This window comes from Galeopterus variegatus, unplaced genomic scaffold (genome assembly GCF_000696425.1).
Source record: "Galeopterus variegatus unplaced genomic scaffold, G_variegatus-3.0.2 Scaffold11285, whole genome shotgun sequence".
Taxonomy (NCBI): domain Eukaryota; kingdom Metazoa; phylum Chordata; class Mammalia; order Dermoptera; family Cynocephalidae; genus Galeopterus; species Galeopterus variegatus.
Window position 1 is genome coordinate 41571 of NW_007737396.1, and position 11947 is coordinate 53517.

Consider the following 11947-nt stretch of genomic DNA (forward strand, 5'->3'; position numbering starts at 1 on the left):
TTGAGAATGCATACAACATAATTCCTTTTCTATTAAGTTCAAATGCTGGCATACTAAACCACGTGTTTTTAGGGATATACACTTAGGCGCTAAGTATAAAGAAAAGCAAGGAATAATAAACACACAACTGAGGCTGTGGTTACCTCGGAGGGTGCAGGGAAGGGAATGGGACTGGTGAGGAACATGCGTCACTAAGGTAACTCTGACTCTTTTTTTTCCCTGAGCTAGGAGATGGCTACACCAGTGTTTGCTGTATTGGTGCTCTTTATATCTTGCTTATATTTTATAAATATACTTTTTATCTACTCAATCAATACTTAATAAAAACAATATGAAAGAATTTTCTGCAGAGAATCTACCACCACCAAGTTCTGGTTTTGAAACTCTTGAAGACCAGCTGTCCCCAACCTGGCCCTACTCACAGTACACCACCCCCCTCCCCAGGAGCCTTACCTTGGCGGGGTTGAGCGCTGTGATGATCCACACACAGTGTGCATTGTTGTCATATTGAATGGGGAAATTGGGGGAGGTGATGATGCCCGAGGGGCCTCGAAGGTGGGCATCACACATGCGGGCTGCAGAGAGGAGACGGAAGACAAGCCCTTTAGCTTAGACTAGGTCCAGTTCCCCTTCCCGCTTCCCACCCCCAGCCCTGAAGACACTGAATCTGTACAGTCCCAGCTCAGACATAACCTCTGCTTCCCGCATCCTTCCCCCAGTTCTCAGCAGGCTTAAAAGGAAGTCACAGTGCCTGGAGCATTGGGGTATGGATAGGCCCCTCATGCCCTGTCCTGCTGCTCTGTAGGCAAGGATCAACTTCCAAGGCAGGCTAAACAAGCCTCTTGCACCCCCTGCCCACTCCTCACACTGTGGAGTCCACTGCGATCAAGCAGCTCATCTTTACCAAGAGGGTGTGAGCTGGTAACACTCATGTTGAGTCCTGGCACCTATGCGCCTGCTAACCACCCCACCCCTTGCTCTGCTGACTTGTGTTTCCCTATTTTCAGTCCAGTTCTCCAAATCAGCTGAGGGCTGCTCTGGACCCAAATCTGCTTAACTAGAAGTATGATCTCATTCCAGATCCTTCCATCCCTCAATGCCTCTCTCTGTGACCCCCTCAGTCCTCTAGAAATAAAGTCTCAGAAGTCCTTGTCAAGGCCACCCCATTAGGTCTCAGAATGTCTGTGCCCAAGGACTCTGCCAAGGCCCCTGACTCAGCCCAGTGCTGGGCACCCAGAGTGATTTCAGTGCTTCCCACATCCTTCCCCACGCTCAGCTCATACTGAAACAGGCTTTTGACTGGAAGTATAAAGATTCAAGGTGAATCAGAAGAAGTGCTCTACTCAAGTAGATATAAAGTGTTATCAATCACAGCTTAATCTAATTAAGCTCTTTAAAATAGCTTCTACACTAATTAGATTAAGGAGTGATTGATAACAGTTAAGGTACTACATTGTACCTAGGTGTTTGCTTTCTCTAAAAATGCATGCTTTTAGTTCTAGCCACTTCATTCTTCAGCGTTAGTGCTTGGCTATTTTAATAAAGGGTTCTATGAGCCTGTTCTGTTGCTGCCCACATGGCAATTTATCCTAATTGTAGGCAAACTGCCTAACAGTAAAGAAATAGTGAGCAAACTCAACGAGCCTAAGTATATAAAATGAAAGTGGTGTCAAACCTGGTTTCCTCTGACGGGGCCAAATATCTGGGATTTCCTCTCCACGTGCGGACAGGGCCAAGACAAACCCTTCCCAGGAAACCCTTCCTAGGAGGATCTGGGAGCACGTTCCACAGCTCCCAGACATGAGACATAATGAATCTCTTCTCATTTCATGCACTAACTCCTGCGCTCATTCATTCCAATGTTTACTGAGTACCTATTATGGGCCAGGCAGGGTGTGGGGAGAAAAAACTGCCTGTCACACTCCTCCTCTCTGAAAGGCCATTTACTACCAAGCAGAGCAAGTGTCATCAGAGGTTTGTTTGCAGGGGGCTTTGGGGTCAGATTGCTCCCTCCTCTATGTTAGCTCATCACCCTCGGGGAGGAAGTGCCTTCTGGTGGCTCACCCCAGTCCTGCACCGGAAGGATCTGCTTCTCCCTCTTCCTGAGCTCCAATATGAGTGTAGCTGAGTTTGAACAAATCCCTAGGGGAGCTCTCCTCTCCACTCCGCTCCTGTGCATCCGATCGCTCCTTTAATTCTGTGCTGAGGAACACTTGGACTTGCAGACTGCACTTGATACAACTGGGCCCTAGGGTAGTGTGGCGTGGTGGAGGAGAGGACAGAACTTAGCCCTCTGGATCTAAGTCCACTTGTGGTTGTTTAAGCCCAGCAAGGTTAGAAAATCTTTCTGATTCTGTTCCTTCATCTATAAAATGGGGCGAGTCATACCACCTTACTGAGATACGGTAATGATAAAATTATATGGGATGATGGATGGAAGGCTCACCCAGGGCCTGGGCCTCTGTTAATATTCACCAAAGGGGACCTGGGAGCCTTAGCTTACTTTTTCCCCATGCTGCTTGGGCAAGATCAGGGGTTTTTTGGATAGACTTCCCTCTGAGCAGCCAGCTCCTGGGGTCCCACCAACAGATGGAAAGCTCATCACTGTGACCCACATGGGCTGGCAGAATGGCAGGTGCTTAGATCACGTCTGAATAACTGAATAAATGTATAACTCCCAATGTCATGTTCATTCCGTGTCTCTATGCCCAAGATCTTTCTCAAGGCTAAGGGTCTTTTTTCTTTCTTTCCTGAAGATTCTTTATATAGATTTTCCCCCAGACTACACTTGAGACTGACAACATTACTAAACAAATTAGGGTAAGATAATCAAAACCAAAACGATGATCCCATCCCACCTTTGCAAAGAGGACCCGTGGAATCAGAACCCTAAACTTGCAGAAAATCCTTACAAATCTCCACGAGCACCATCTTAACCTCTTCTGGAAAGTCAGATTTGCTGCCAAAAGCCCGCAGCTTCAGACTCAATTTATCCTGCACTTGTTTCCAAGAATTAGATGGTATTTGAAGTCTGTTAAAACATGCTGAAGGTAATTAGAGAGAACAGGTCAAAAAGACATTTACCACTTTAAGGGCTGAGAGGGATTTAATTAAAATATTACAGTCTGCAGATAGTTAGCATGGAGCACCTTAGAGTAGGTTCAGAATGGAGGCTTAGCTTATTTTTTCCCCCCCAGGCTGCCTGGGCAAGGTCAGGGGTTTCATGGACAGACTTCTCCCTGAGCAGCCACCTCCTGGGGTCCCACCAACAGATGGAAAGCTTGTCGTTCTGACCCAGATGGGCTGGCAGAATGGCAGGTTCTCAGATGATGTCTGAATAACTGAATAAATGTATCTTTATATTTCTCCATTTGCCTTTTCCCATCAAATGCTCTTCTGGATAGCTTTTGGGTTCCAGGCCTGAGCTCTGCAGCCACTCCTCCTCTTCCCCTGGACATCACTACACCATATACTGGGGGACAGTACTCCCAGCAGACTGTAGGGAGATGCCACCTGGACCTACTGCCAGTTCTGGCACTGGAACAACTTGGCACCAAGGAAAGGAACTGCTCCAGGTGCACATGCCTTTGGTCTCCTATCTTCTCCCCAAATCTTATGCCCAGCCTGTTCCACGCTGTCTTCCCTTGCTTTTCCTACTACTGTTCTCCCTCCCTGTCCTTTCCACAGTCCTCTGGAACCACCTCCCCACCACCAATGCTAAGGTGAACAAACCCTTACTTGTAGCTGCAGCGTCTTTCAGAGCCTTCTGTTCCAGCTCCTGCCTTGATTGAAGCCCGCCTCCCCCTGCCCAGGCCGCTGCTTCTTCTGCAGCCCTCTGCAGTGGAGACCTTGCTCCCACCCTCCAGTGTTTCCTTCCACAAATGTTTGCTGAACCCCCAGAAGAACTCATCTTGCCCAACTGAGACTTCCACTCTGCTGACACCAATACTCTCTCTACTCATCAGTCCCCTCTCGTCTTTTCTTCTGTCCTTATCCCACTTGGACCCCATGATCCACCATTATGACCATTTTCTGGCAAATCTTCCCAAGCCCCTTGCTTCTTTTTCCTTTAATTAGTTGCCAGGAAGACATCAATTGAGGATGGACCCCTCCACCTGCATTCTCCATACCTGCCCCTGTAGAGTTGAGCTTTGCTAGAAAAAAACCCACACGAGGAGGAAGACTGATGTCACTATAAATTCATGGTTACTCACCTCAAAAAAACTCTAGGCATTACCCAGCGATGCTACCACTTAGCTCTGTCAGCTCTCTCTCGTTCCGCTCAAAGACCTTTCCATGCCTTCCACACGCCCCTCGGACCTCTCCCTCTTCCCCTCGCCTCCTCTTCCCCTCAGTTGATGACCTTCCCTCACTCCTTCTGGAGGAAACAGGAGCCATCCGGCAGACATACCCTCTCTCCCACCCCCAAATGTGCAATCCTGTCTGCTTAGGTGATCATCTTCTTTTTCCATCCTATTCCAACAGAGGGTTGGCTCCTTCTTTTGCAGGCCAACCCCTTCTCATGAGATTTGGCACCTAAGCCCTCTCTCCCTCCCAAGGTCAACCATGTCCATGGCCCGGGGCCCTGCTGTCCTGAGAACCAGGAAAGTCCAGCTCTCAGATTTTAAACTTAATCATCCCATTCCTTTCCCCCCTGCCCACGCTCCCAGCAGAGTGACTGTGGTCTCGATGCACCTATTGTCCTGCATCATAGGCCACTCCAGCCCTCTGGTCCCCATGTTCCTTCCCATCTATTGATCCCCCCCGACCACTCTTTTTTCACTACCCAGTCTGGACCTCAAGGCCACTCACCAACACCTTCAGATCCCTCAACACTCTCACATCTCCCTGGCCAAACACCTGCCTTCAATCAATTCTACCATCCACCTTTTCTATTCCTAATCTTGATTCATGGTTTGCCATCATAGTTGAAAGCTCGGCCCAAGTCAGTCCTCTCCCCTGTTTTCCTCCAGTTCCCTCAACAATTCCTTGCAGAGACACCTTCAAACATTCAACAATGGAACCCCACTTAATCCCAGTGGTTACTTTTCAGTCGTTACTGTACTTGGCCTCTTTGGAGTATGTGACCCTGCTGTTCCTTCTCTCGGGAAACTCAGATTCTCTGGCTTCAATGATGCCTCCTGGCTTTTCTCTACCTCTCTTATTGACCCTTCTCAGCTTCCTTCTTCTCCATCAACTCCTTAAAAGTAGTTGTTTAAATCTGGGTAAAGGGTATATGTAAGTCTCTGCACATTAATTGCAACTTTGCTGTAAGTTTAAAATTATACCAAAATAAAAGTTATCCCAAAAGTGGGGGCAAGGGGGGTTAGGGTGGTTAGTAATCGAGGGGGAGTTGTTCTATGTTCTACATGATTCCATCTAATATATTGACTCCAAAGGATGTCTAGGTGCAATTTTCATGCAGAAGTAGGGTAGAGCCTTTGGAGGCAGGGTTTGAAATTCAGCTCAATTGATTACTTTTGTGCCCTTGAGCAAGGTGGCTGCCCACTCTAGCTTCAGCTAAACATAAAGTATGGTTATTTCCACTTTCCTTACAAAGAAATTATGACAAATGCCTAGTGCAATGCTTTATGCAAATATAAATAACTTAACAAATGGGAGCTTTATTATCAGCACGTATAAGTAAGGACTCAGGGACACCTTCAGGGCTAGAGCAACGGGGCATGTATTCTAATGCAGTCAGTGTGTGTCGTCTAGGGGCGATGAGTAGAGAGGAGATGGGAGGAGACAGAGAAGAGGAGAGGGCCGGGGAGAGGAGAAGGTGGGAGAAGAGAATAGAACTTTGGATAATGACAGTGTTTACAGGGTTAGGCCCAGGAAGCCAATCCAGTGAAGATCACCGAGAAGGAAGACAGCCACCTGTAATTACCATGGCATTTAATTCAGCCTAGTTTGTGCCATATTTCACTCCCATTTTACAGATGAGGGAAAAGATTGAGAGCCTTTCAGTGATTTTCCCTGTGCCATTTGGTTTTTTAATAGCAAAGTTGGAACTTGAACTCAGGCCTTTGAGTCTCAAGTCTGATATTCTATCTACCAAAAAGGATTTTATTCCAAACAGATGCATATATATATATATATAATGATTTAACCACAAAAATAATATATGGTTTTTTTGTTTTTATTTACTTTGTGAATCAGTAACTGTAAGTATCTCATCTGGGGTTGGTACTCTGTCCCTGTCCTCCATCAACACCAACTTGTGGTCAGAAGAAACCAGGTCTCCTGGTTGTTAATTTGGTCCTCTTCACTATACCAGTGGTTTGCAACCCAGTGTGCCCCGAAGCCCCAAGGGTACCAGGGCTTAGGGGCTGCCGAGAGTGGTGAGGGATGGAATGACTTCAAATCCCCTGACCCTACCTCAATCAGAGAAGCTCCACTTGTGTCTGCCTTATTTATAGGGCTTCTGCAAAAGCTGATTTTTAAATATTAGGTTCCATGTGTAAAATAAGTCTGAAAAGCCCTATAACATACCACCCTACCTTTACCTAGGGATGAATAGAATTAGTTTAACAGTGTTTTCACATTACCCTCAATGTCCTTTGTGTAATCTAAATGTTCTAGGAGTCAAATTAGAAGCTTATTTCTTCTGGTAGGAGGGAAAGAAAAGAAAGCTATGTGAATACCTAATTTCAAATTCCAAAATGAGGACTCAGTCCCATAGTTTTCATTCATTTCAATCACTGATTCATTCAGGGGGTCTTCAAACATTTCTAAAGAACCTATTATTTACCAGGCCTCATGTTTTAGTAGAATTAATTGTGTGGAAAGATGAATGTTTAAAATCAAACCGTATTTTAAATGCATTAGAGGAAAAATAATACCATCCTGTATGGTGGCAAATTCTTTTTAGAATGTGATCTTTTGGTAAACTGCTTGTTAGTGGAGCTTCTTGGAATTGAATTTTTCCCTTTTATTCTTAAAGTGGGGTTCACCTAAACTCTCCTAAAAATCACAATTAGAATTAGTGTGAGGGGTTTTCAAAAAGTTTATGGAAAGATTCGTATTATCTTTTAATCCCATTTTTCCACATACTTTTCGAAGTGCCCTTGTAATTCCAACTAATTAAAAACAAAACATTTTAAAAGGAAAACTTTTAAAACTGCCTGAATAAAGAGACCCTTGAATCTAATATCTCTCTCAGCCCTTGACCTCCAGGGAATCAGGACAGGTCATCCGAATCCAAACCTGGGAGTCTCAGCTTTTTCTTTCTCCCTCACAATGGCCTCTGGGAGAGGTAAAAAAGAAGGAGAGGAAGGTAGGTAGGTGAACCTTCCTGAGAATCCACTCTCCACCACAGTCAGTGTTGGTCACTTTCTATAAAATGACTTGTTCAAATTTCACAGTCACTAGGCAGGGGAGGTTTTGTTTTCCCTGTTCACAGATGAGGGCCCCGTGGCTAAAAAAGATGAAGGAACCCACCCAGGGCCAGCAAGCTAATGGGTGGCAGAGTTGTGACCTAGATCAAAGTCTGTGTGACTCCCCAAATGTGCGACTGCATATAATTGGACAAAACAATGAGGAAACAGGCTTCTAAAAGAACCCATGGCCACTAGAGGCTGAGGTTTGCTCTGGGGCTGAGGAAGTTGTATGCCGACAGCGCTCATGTGTGCCGACAGCGCTCAAGTATGCCGACAGCGCTCATGTATGCTGACAGCGCTCATGTATGCCGACAGTGCTCATGTATGCTGACAGCGCACATGTATGCCGACAGTGCTCATGTATGCCGACAGCGCACATGTATGCCGACAGCGCTCACGTATGCCGACAGCGCTCATGTATGCCGACAGCGTTCACGTATGCCGACAGCGCACAAGTATGCCGACAGCACTCATGTATGCCGACAGCGCACATGTATGCCGACAGCGCTCATGTATGCCGACAGCGCTCATGTATGCCGACAGCGCTCATGTATGCCGACAGCGCTCATGTATGCCGACAGCGCTCATGTATGCCGACAGCGCTCATGTATGCCGACAGCGCTCATGTATGCCGACAGCGCTCATGTATGCCGACAGCGCTCATGTATGCCGACAGCGCTCATGTATGCCGACAGCGCTCATGTATGCCGACAGCGTTCACGTATGCCGACAGCGCACAAGTATGCCGACAGCACTCATGTATGTCGACAGCGCTCATGTATGCCGACAGCGCTCATGTATGCCGACAGCGCTCAGCAGTTTAAACTAAGCATGTGTGTGCATAAGCTTCACAGACCCACTGGCATCCCTTCTAAACAAGCACTTTCAAACTTGCTAAAAGAGACCAACTGAGCATATGCAGGACTAGGTTAGGTAACTGGAAACCACCGCTTTAGTTGACTATTCATCAGATAGCATGAATATGCATATATAGCGAAACTATAAAAGTTGAATCCAGAAAGAAGGTGGGGCTGCTGCTCACTCTCCTAGAGCCAGCCACACTTTGCCTGAAGTGTGTATTTCTTTCTTTTTGTATGAAACTTGCCTTTGGCAGGCTGCTGTTCACTCTAGAGCCAACCTGCACTTTGTCTGTGAATGTGCATTTCATACTTTTGTATTGAACTGGGTGTGGGTCCTGCTCAGTCTCTGGAGCTAGGCAGCACTCTCTCTGTGAAATCTGTCTCGCTTATTGGTTATATTAAACCTGTTCTCTTTCTGCTATGACTCTGCTCTTGAACTCTTTCCTGTGGCAGAGTCAGGAACCTCATAAGAGGACGCAGTGGGCTGAGGCTGGCTGTCAGACCTCCCCAGACCCTCTCCTCCAGCATCGTATAGAGCTCATATTCTAGCAAGTGGATGTTTGTTTTCCTTCTAGCACTTCCCAACTCATGAAGTGTTTACACATTCACAAGTCCTGTTTGATCTTCACCTTACATATAAGAAGGGGAGTGTAGCTACTATTAGCCACATTTATGGGGAAGAAAATAGAACCAGGGAAAATAGGTGATTTGGCCAATTGCTAAGAGTTATACCAAGAATTCTTTTTCTGTCGTTTGATTTTTTTTTAAAATGGTAACTATATAGAATCCTTGAAATAATACAGCTAACATCAGTGGAGATGCAAAGTACATTACAAATTCTGGATTATGGCTACGTCAAAGTTGAGTGAGGATGAATAAATCTGAGGCTGATTTAAAAGATATTTTCTTGACACTTTTCGAGATTACTTATCAACACATTAAAAAAGAGGAGTGGGTTTCAGCTCCAACTTTGTCCCTTCCTCAGTATAATAATGACCTACATTATTTTTCCTGGGCCCCTCTTGTCCTGCATGAATTTCCTCTTGGTGCATATGCCTGAAGAGAGGCCAAGAATCTCCTTCTCAGACTAGAAGGGTCCAGAATGTCACTTTATAGGGGCAACATACCCTCTCTTCCAAAGGGGCACTCAAAAGAGCACCTGTCGGCTTTTAAAGGCCATCTAACAGCCCAGTGCTCAGGGGTTCTCCTTGCTGGTGCCTGGGGAATGAGGTTAGAGGCTTCTCTACCACAAAAGTACCTGCTGTTGGCCCCAATGAAGGGATATATTGAGGTCTGAGATTTTAAGATTATTTAGGGGGTGAGGGCTAGGCCAGCCCAGCCACGGTTCGGGTGATACCTGGGAATAGGGTAGCAGGGCCCTTGAGAACAAGATGCCCTTCTGTGGGGTTAGAAAAATCCCACAGAGAAGCCTTTTGATAGCATGGTCCATGTCATGCATAACTTCAACAGTTCTTTCGGAAGTGACAGGTCTTTTTACTGCAGAGTGTGGGGAAAGAAACAAGGGTAATGGAGATAGAGACTTTGGGATGCAAATGTGTCATAATGGAGGGATTCAAGGTGACAGTATTAAAGGTGACTTCCTTTCCTATCCAGGTGTGGTTGTGACATCTTTGTGCAATGAGCTAGCCACGTGATCCATATGTGCCTTCCCCATTAGACTGTAAGGTCCATGCAGGGGAGGGCAGGGTCCATGTCTATCTTCCCCACCCCTCTATGTCCTGATCCTAGTACAGGATTGATAGAAAGAAGGTGCTAAATAAATATGTTAATTAGGAAATAAATGCAGGCCCAGAGCCCCAGAAGCAGCAGGGAACTGAGGTGAGCCAATCTGGATAAGAGCCTAGGCCTCAGGCGCGGGGAGCTGAGCTCCGTCCTGCACACCTGGCCCAGCTTTCTGGCCAGTCTCTCCTTTCCCCGGGGCACCCTCACCTCGACAGACTGGCCTGTGGTCACTCCAGGCCGCAAACATGTCGCTCACTTTCATACAGGTGATCCGTTTGGACCCTTGCAGGTCATAGCCTTCGTTGCAGGTGAACTGGACGCTGGATCCTAACCTGGGAGACAAGGTGTGTTCGTGAGCTCAATCCCTGGACCTACCAAGCCCCGCCCCGAGTCCTTCCTTATTCCACAAAAAAGCACGACATGTAACATTATTTCTCCTTCTGGCCCTTAATCTTGGCTCCACTGTTTCATCATTTAAAATCTACAATGGAAGGAACATCTCTTCATCTTCTTTTTTTGGCTCATTTAATGTTTTTAGGATTGAGTTAAAAGGTGACTTTGTGAGCAAAACAGCAATCCTCTGAGATAAATATAAGTTAGGGCAGTTAAGAGTGGGTGAATGATACCCATAAACTTTAATGAAAATGGAGGATTATGGGAAGATGCCTTAATAGTTAGAAGTGTTGCAAAATGGACCATACTGGGGCCCAAGGGTCTCCTAGATTATCACAGGCCGGAGTCCCCTGCTGGCACTTCATTGCCGGGGATGGCAGCCCTTTGTACCCTGGGTATGTGGGTTTGCTGGGTAACAACAGCAGTCTACAGTCCCCCCTGCCCCCCATAAGGCATGGGCACTATTCCAAGGACTGGGCTAGGACTGAATGTCAAAGGCCACAGCTCTTCTCCAGAAAGTGTCTGTTTCTACAGCCATGACACTTTCACCATTCTACCTCCAGGAAGGCCAGCCCTTGCCTTCCCCCAACCAGGCCACCCCACCCTTCTTGCAATCAGCAAGTTCCCAAATAGATCTTACCTGAAATCCGAGCCTAGTCTTTTGCCCCTTTCGGGTATGCCAGGGTCTGGACACATATTATGCCCTTGGGACACACCAACCTGAGTTACTACAAGGCAAAAAAACAGTACATACAGAGATGGATAGTCACAGGAGGGCACCAGCTGGGCAACGTCTTGGGGTGGGAGGTGGAGGCAGAGACAGAATGAGGCCCTCCTCCACTGGCTGGGGCTGTGTGCGGGCCCTGGGGTCCATCAGCCCGGGATTTCCTGAGTGTGGAAGGTGGGGAGCTACTTTTGACAAATTCCTTTGCAAGCAAAGTCCAGGTGAAATTCATCAAGAGCATGTGGACTCAGAGACAGGCCCCCACACCAACAGCCACCCAATTCCCTCCACCCCCACCAGCAGCTAGAGGGGGACTCTCCACAGCCCCTAGTGACCTCTCCACCCTGTGCTTCAGATCCAGGGGTGCAGACTCTAGATGAGATGAGCCCCCCAACTTCAGCCCCAAATGGAGAAATGACTCAAAGAAAGTTAAATAAAAGGTGGATGCATGATCAGAAACGGTAAAGAATGTAAGAGAAAGCTGCAGTCTGAAGTTCAGAGCAGGGACATTTCTTATGAGAAACCTCTTTCCATTAGACACTTCTCAAGCCAGCGTAAGCAGTAACCAGAGCACCCCCACCCCGTCCAATGCCACTGGTCAGGGGCACCCAGCAGAGATGGCACCTGTGGTGGTTCTGGCAGGTGGTGTGTCACTCTGACACTTGCCAATGCCAGAGTCCTGTTTACAAACACCAGAGGAGAGCTTGGTTGGGGGCGGCGGACACACGCACAGTGGAGAGGATGGACAACGCTCCGGCCCCTTCATTGTTCTCGCGTGCTCATGGTGATGAGGCGGGATCCCCTCACACCTCTGGAATCCTGGCTTTGAGGATGACCAGGAGCTG

The 11947-nt window shown here is 47.1% G+C and overlaps 1 protein-coding gene across 1 annotated transcript in view; it reads right to left on the minus strand.

Moving 5' to 3' along the window:
* LOC103610537 (CUB and sushi domain-containing protein 2-like) overlaps positions 1 to 11105 on the minus strand; it is a 44360-nt gene extending 33255 nt beyond the window's left edge. Inside the window, 3 exon segments of the mRNA XM_008594690.1 lie at positions 454 to 575; positions 10193 to 10317; positions 11019 to 11105. Coding sequence (XP_008592912.1) covers positions 454 to 575; positions 10193 to 10317; positions 11019 to 11074 — 303 coding nt within the window. The 5' untranslated portion in view covers positions 11075 to 11105.
* Between the last annotated feature and the right edge of the window lie 842 nt (positions 11106 to 11947).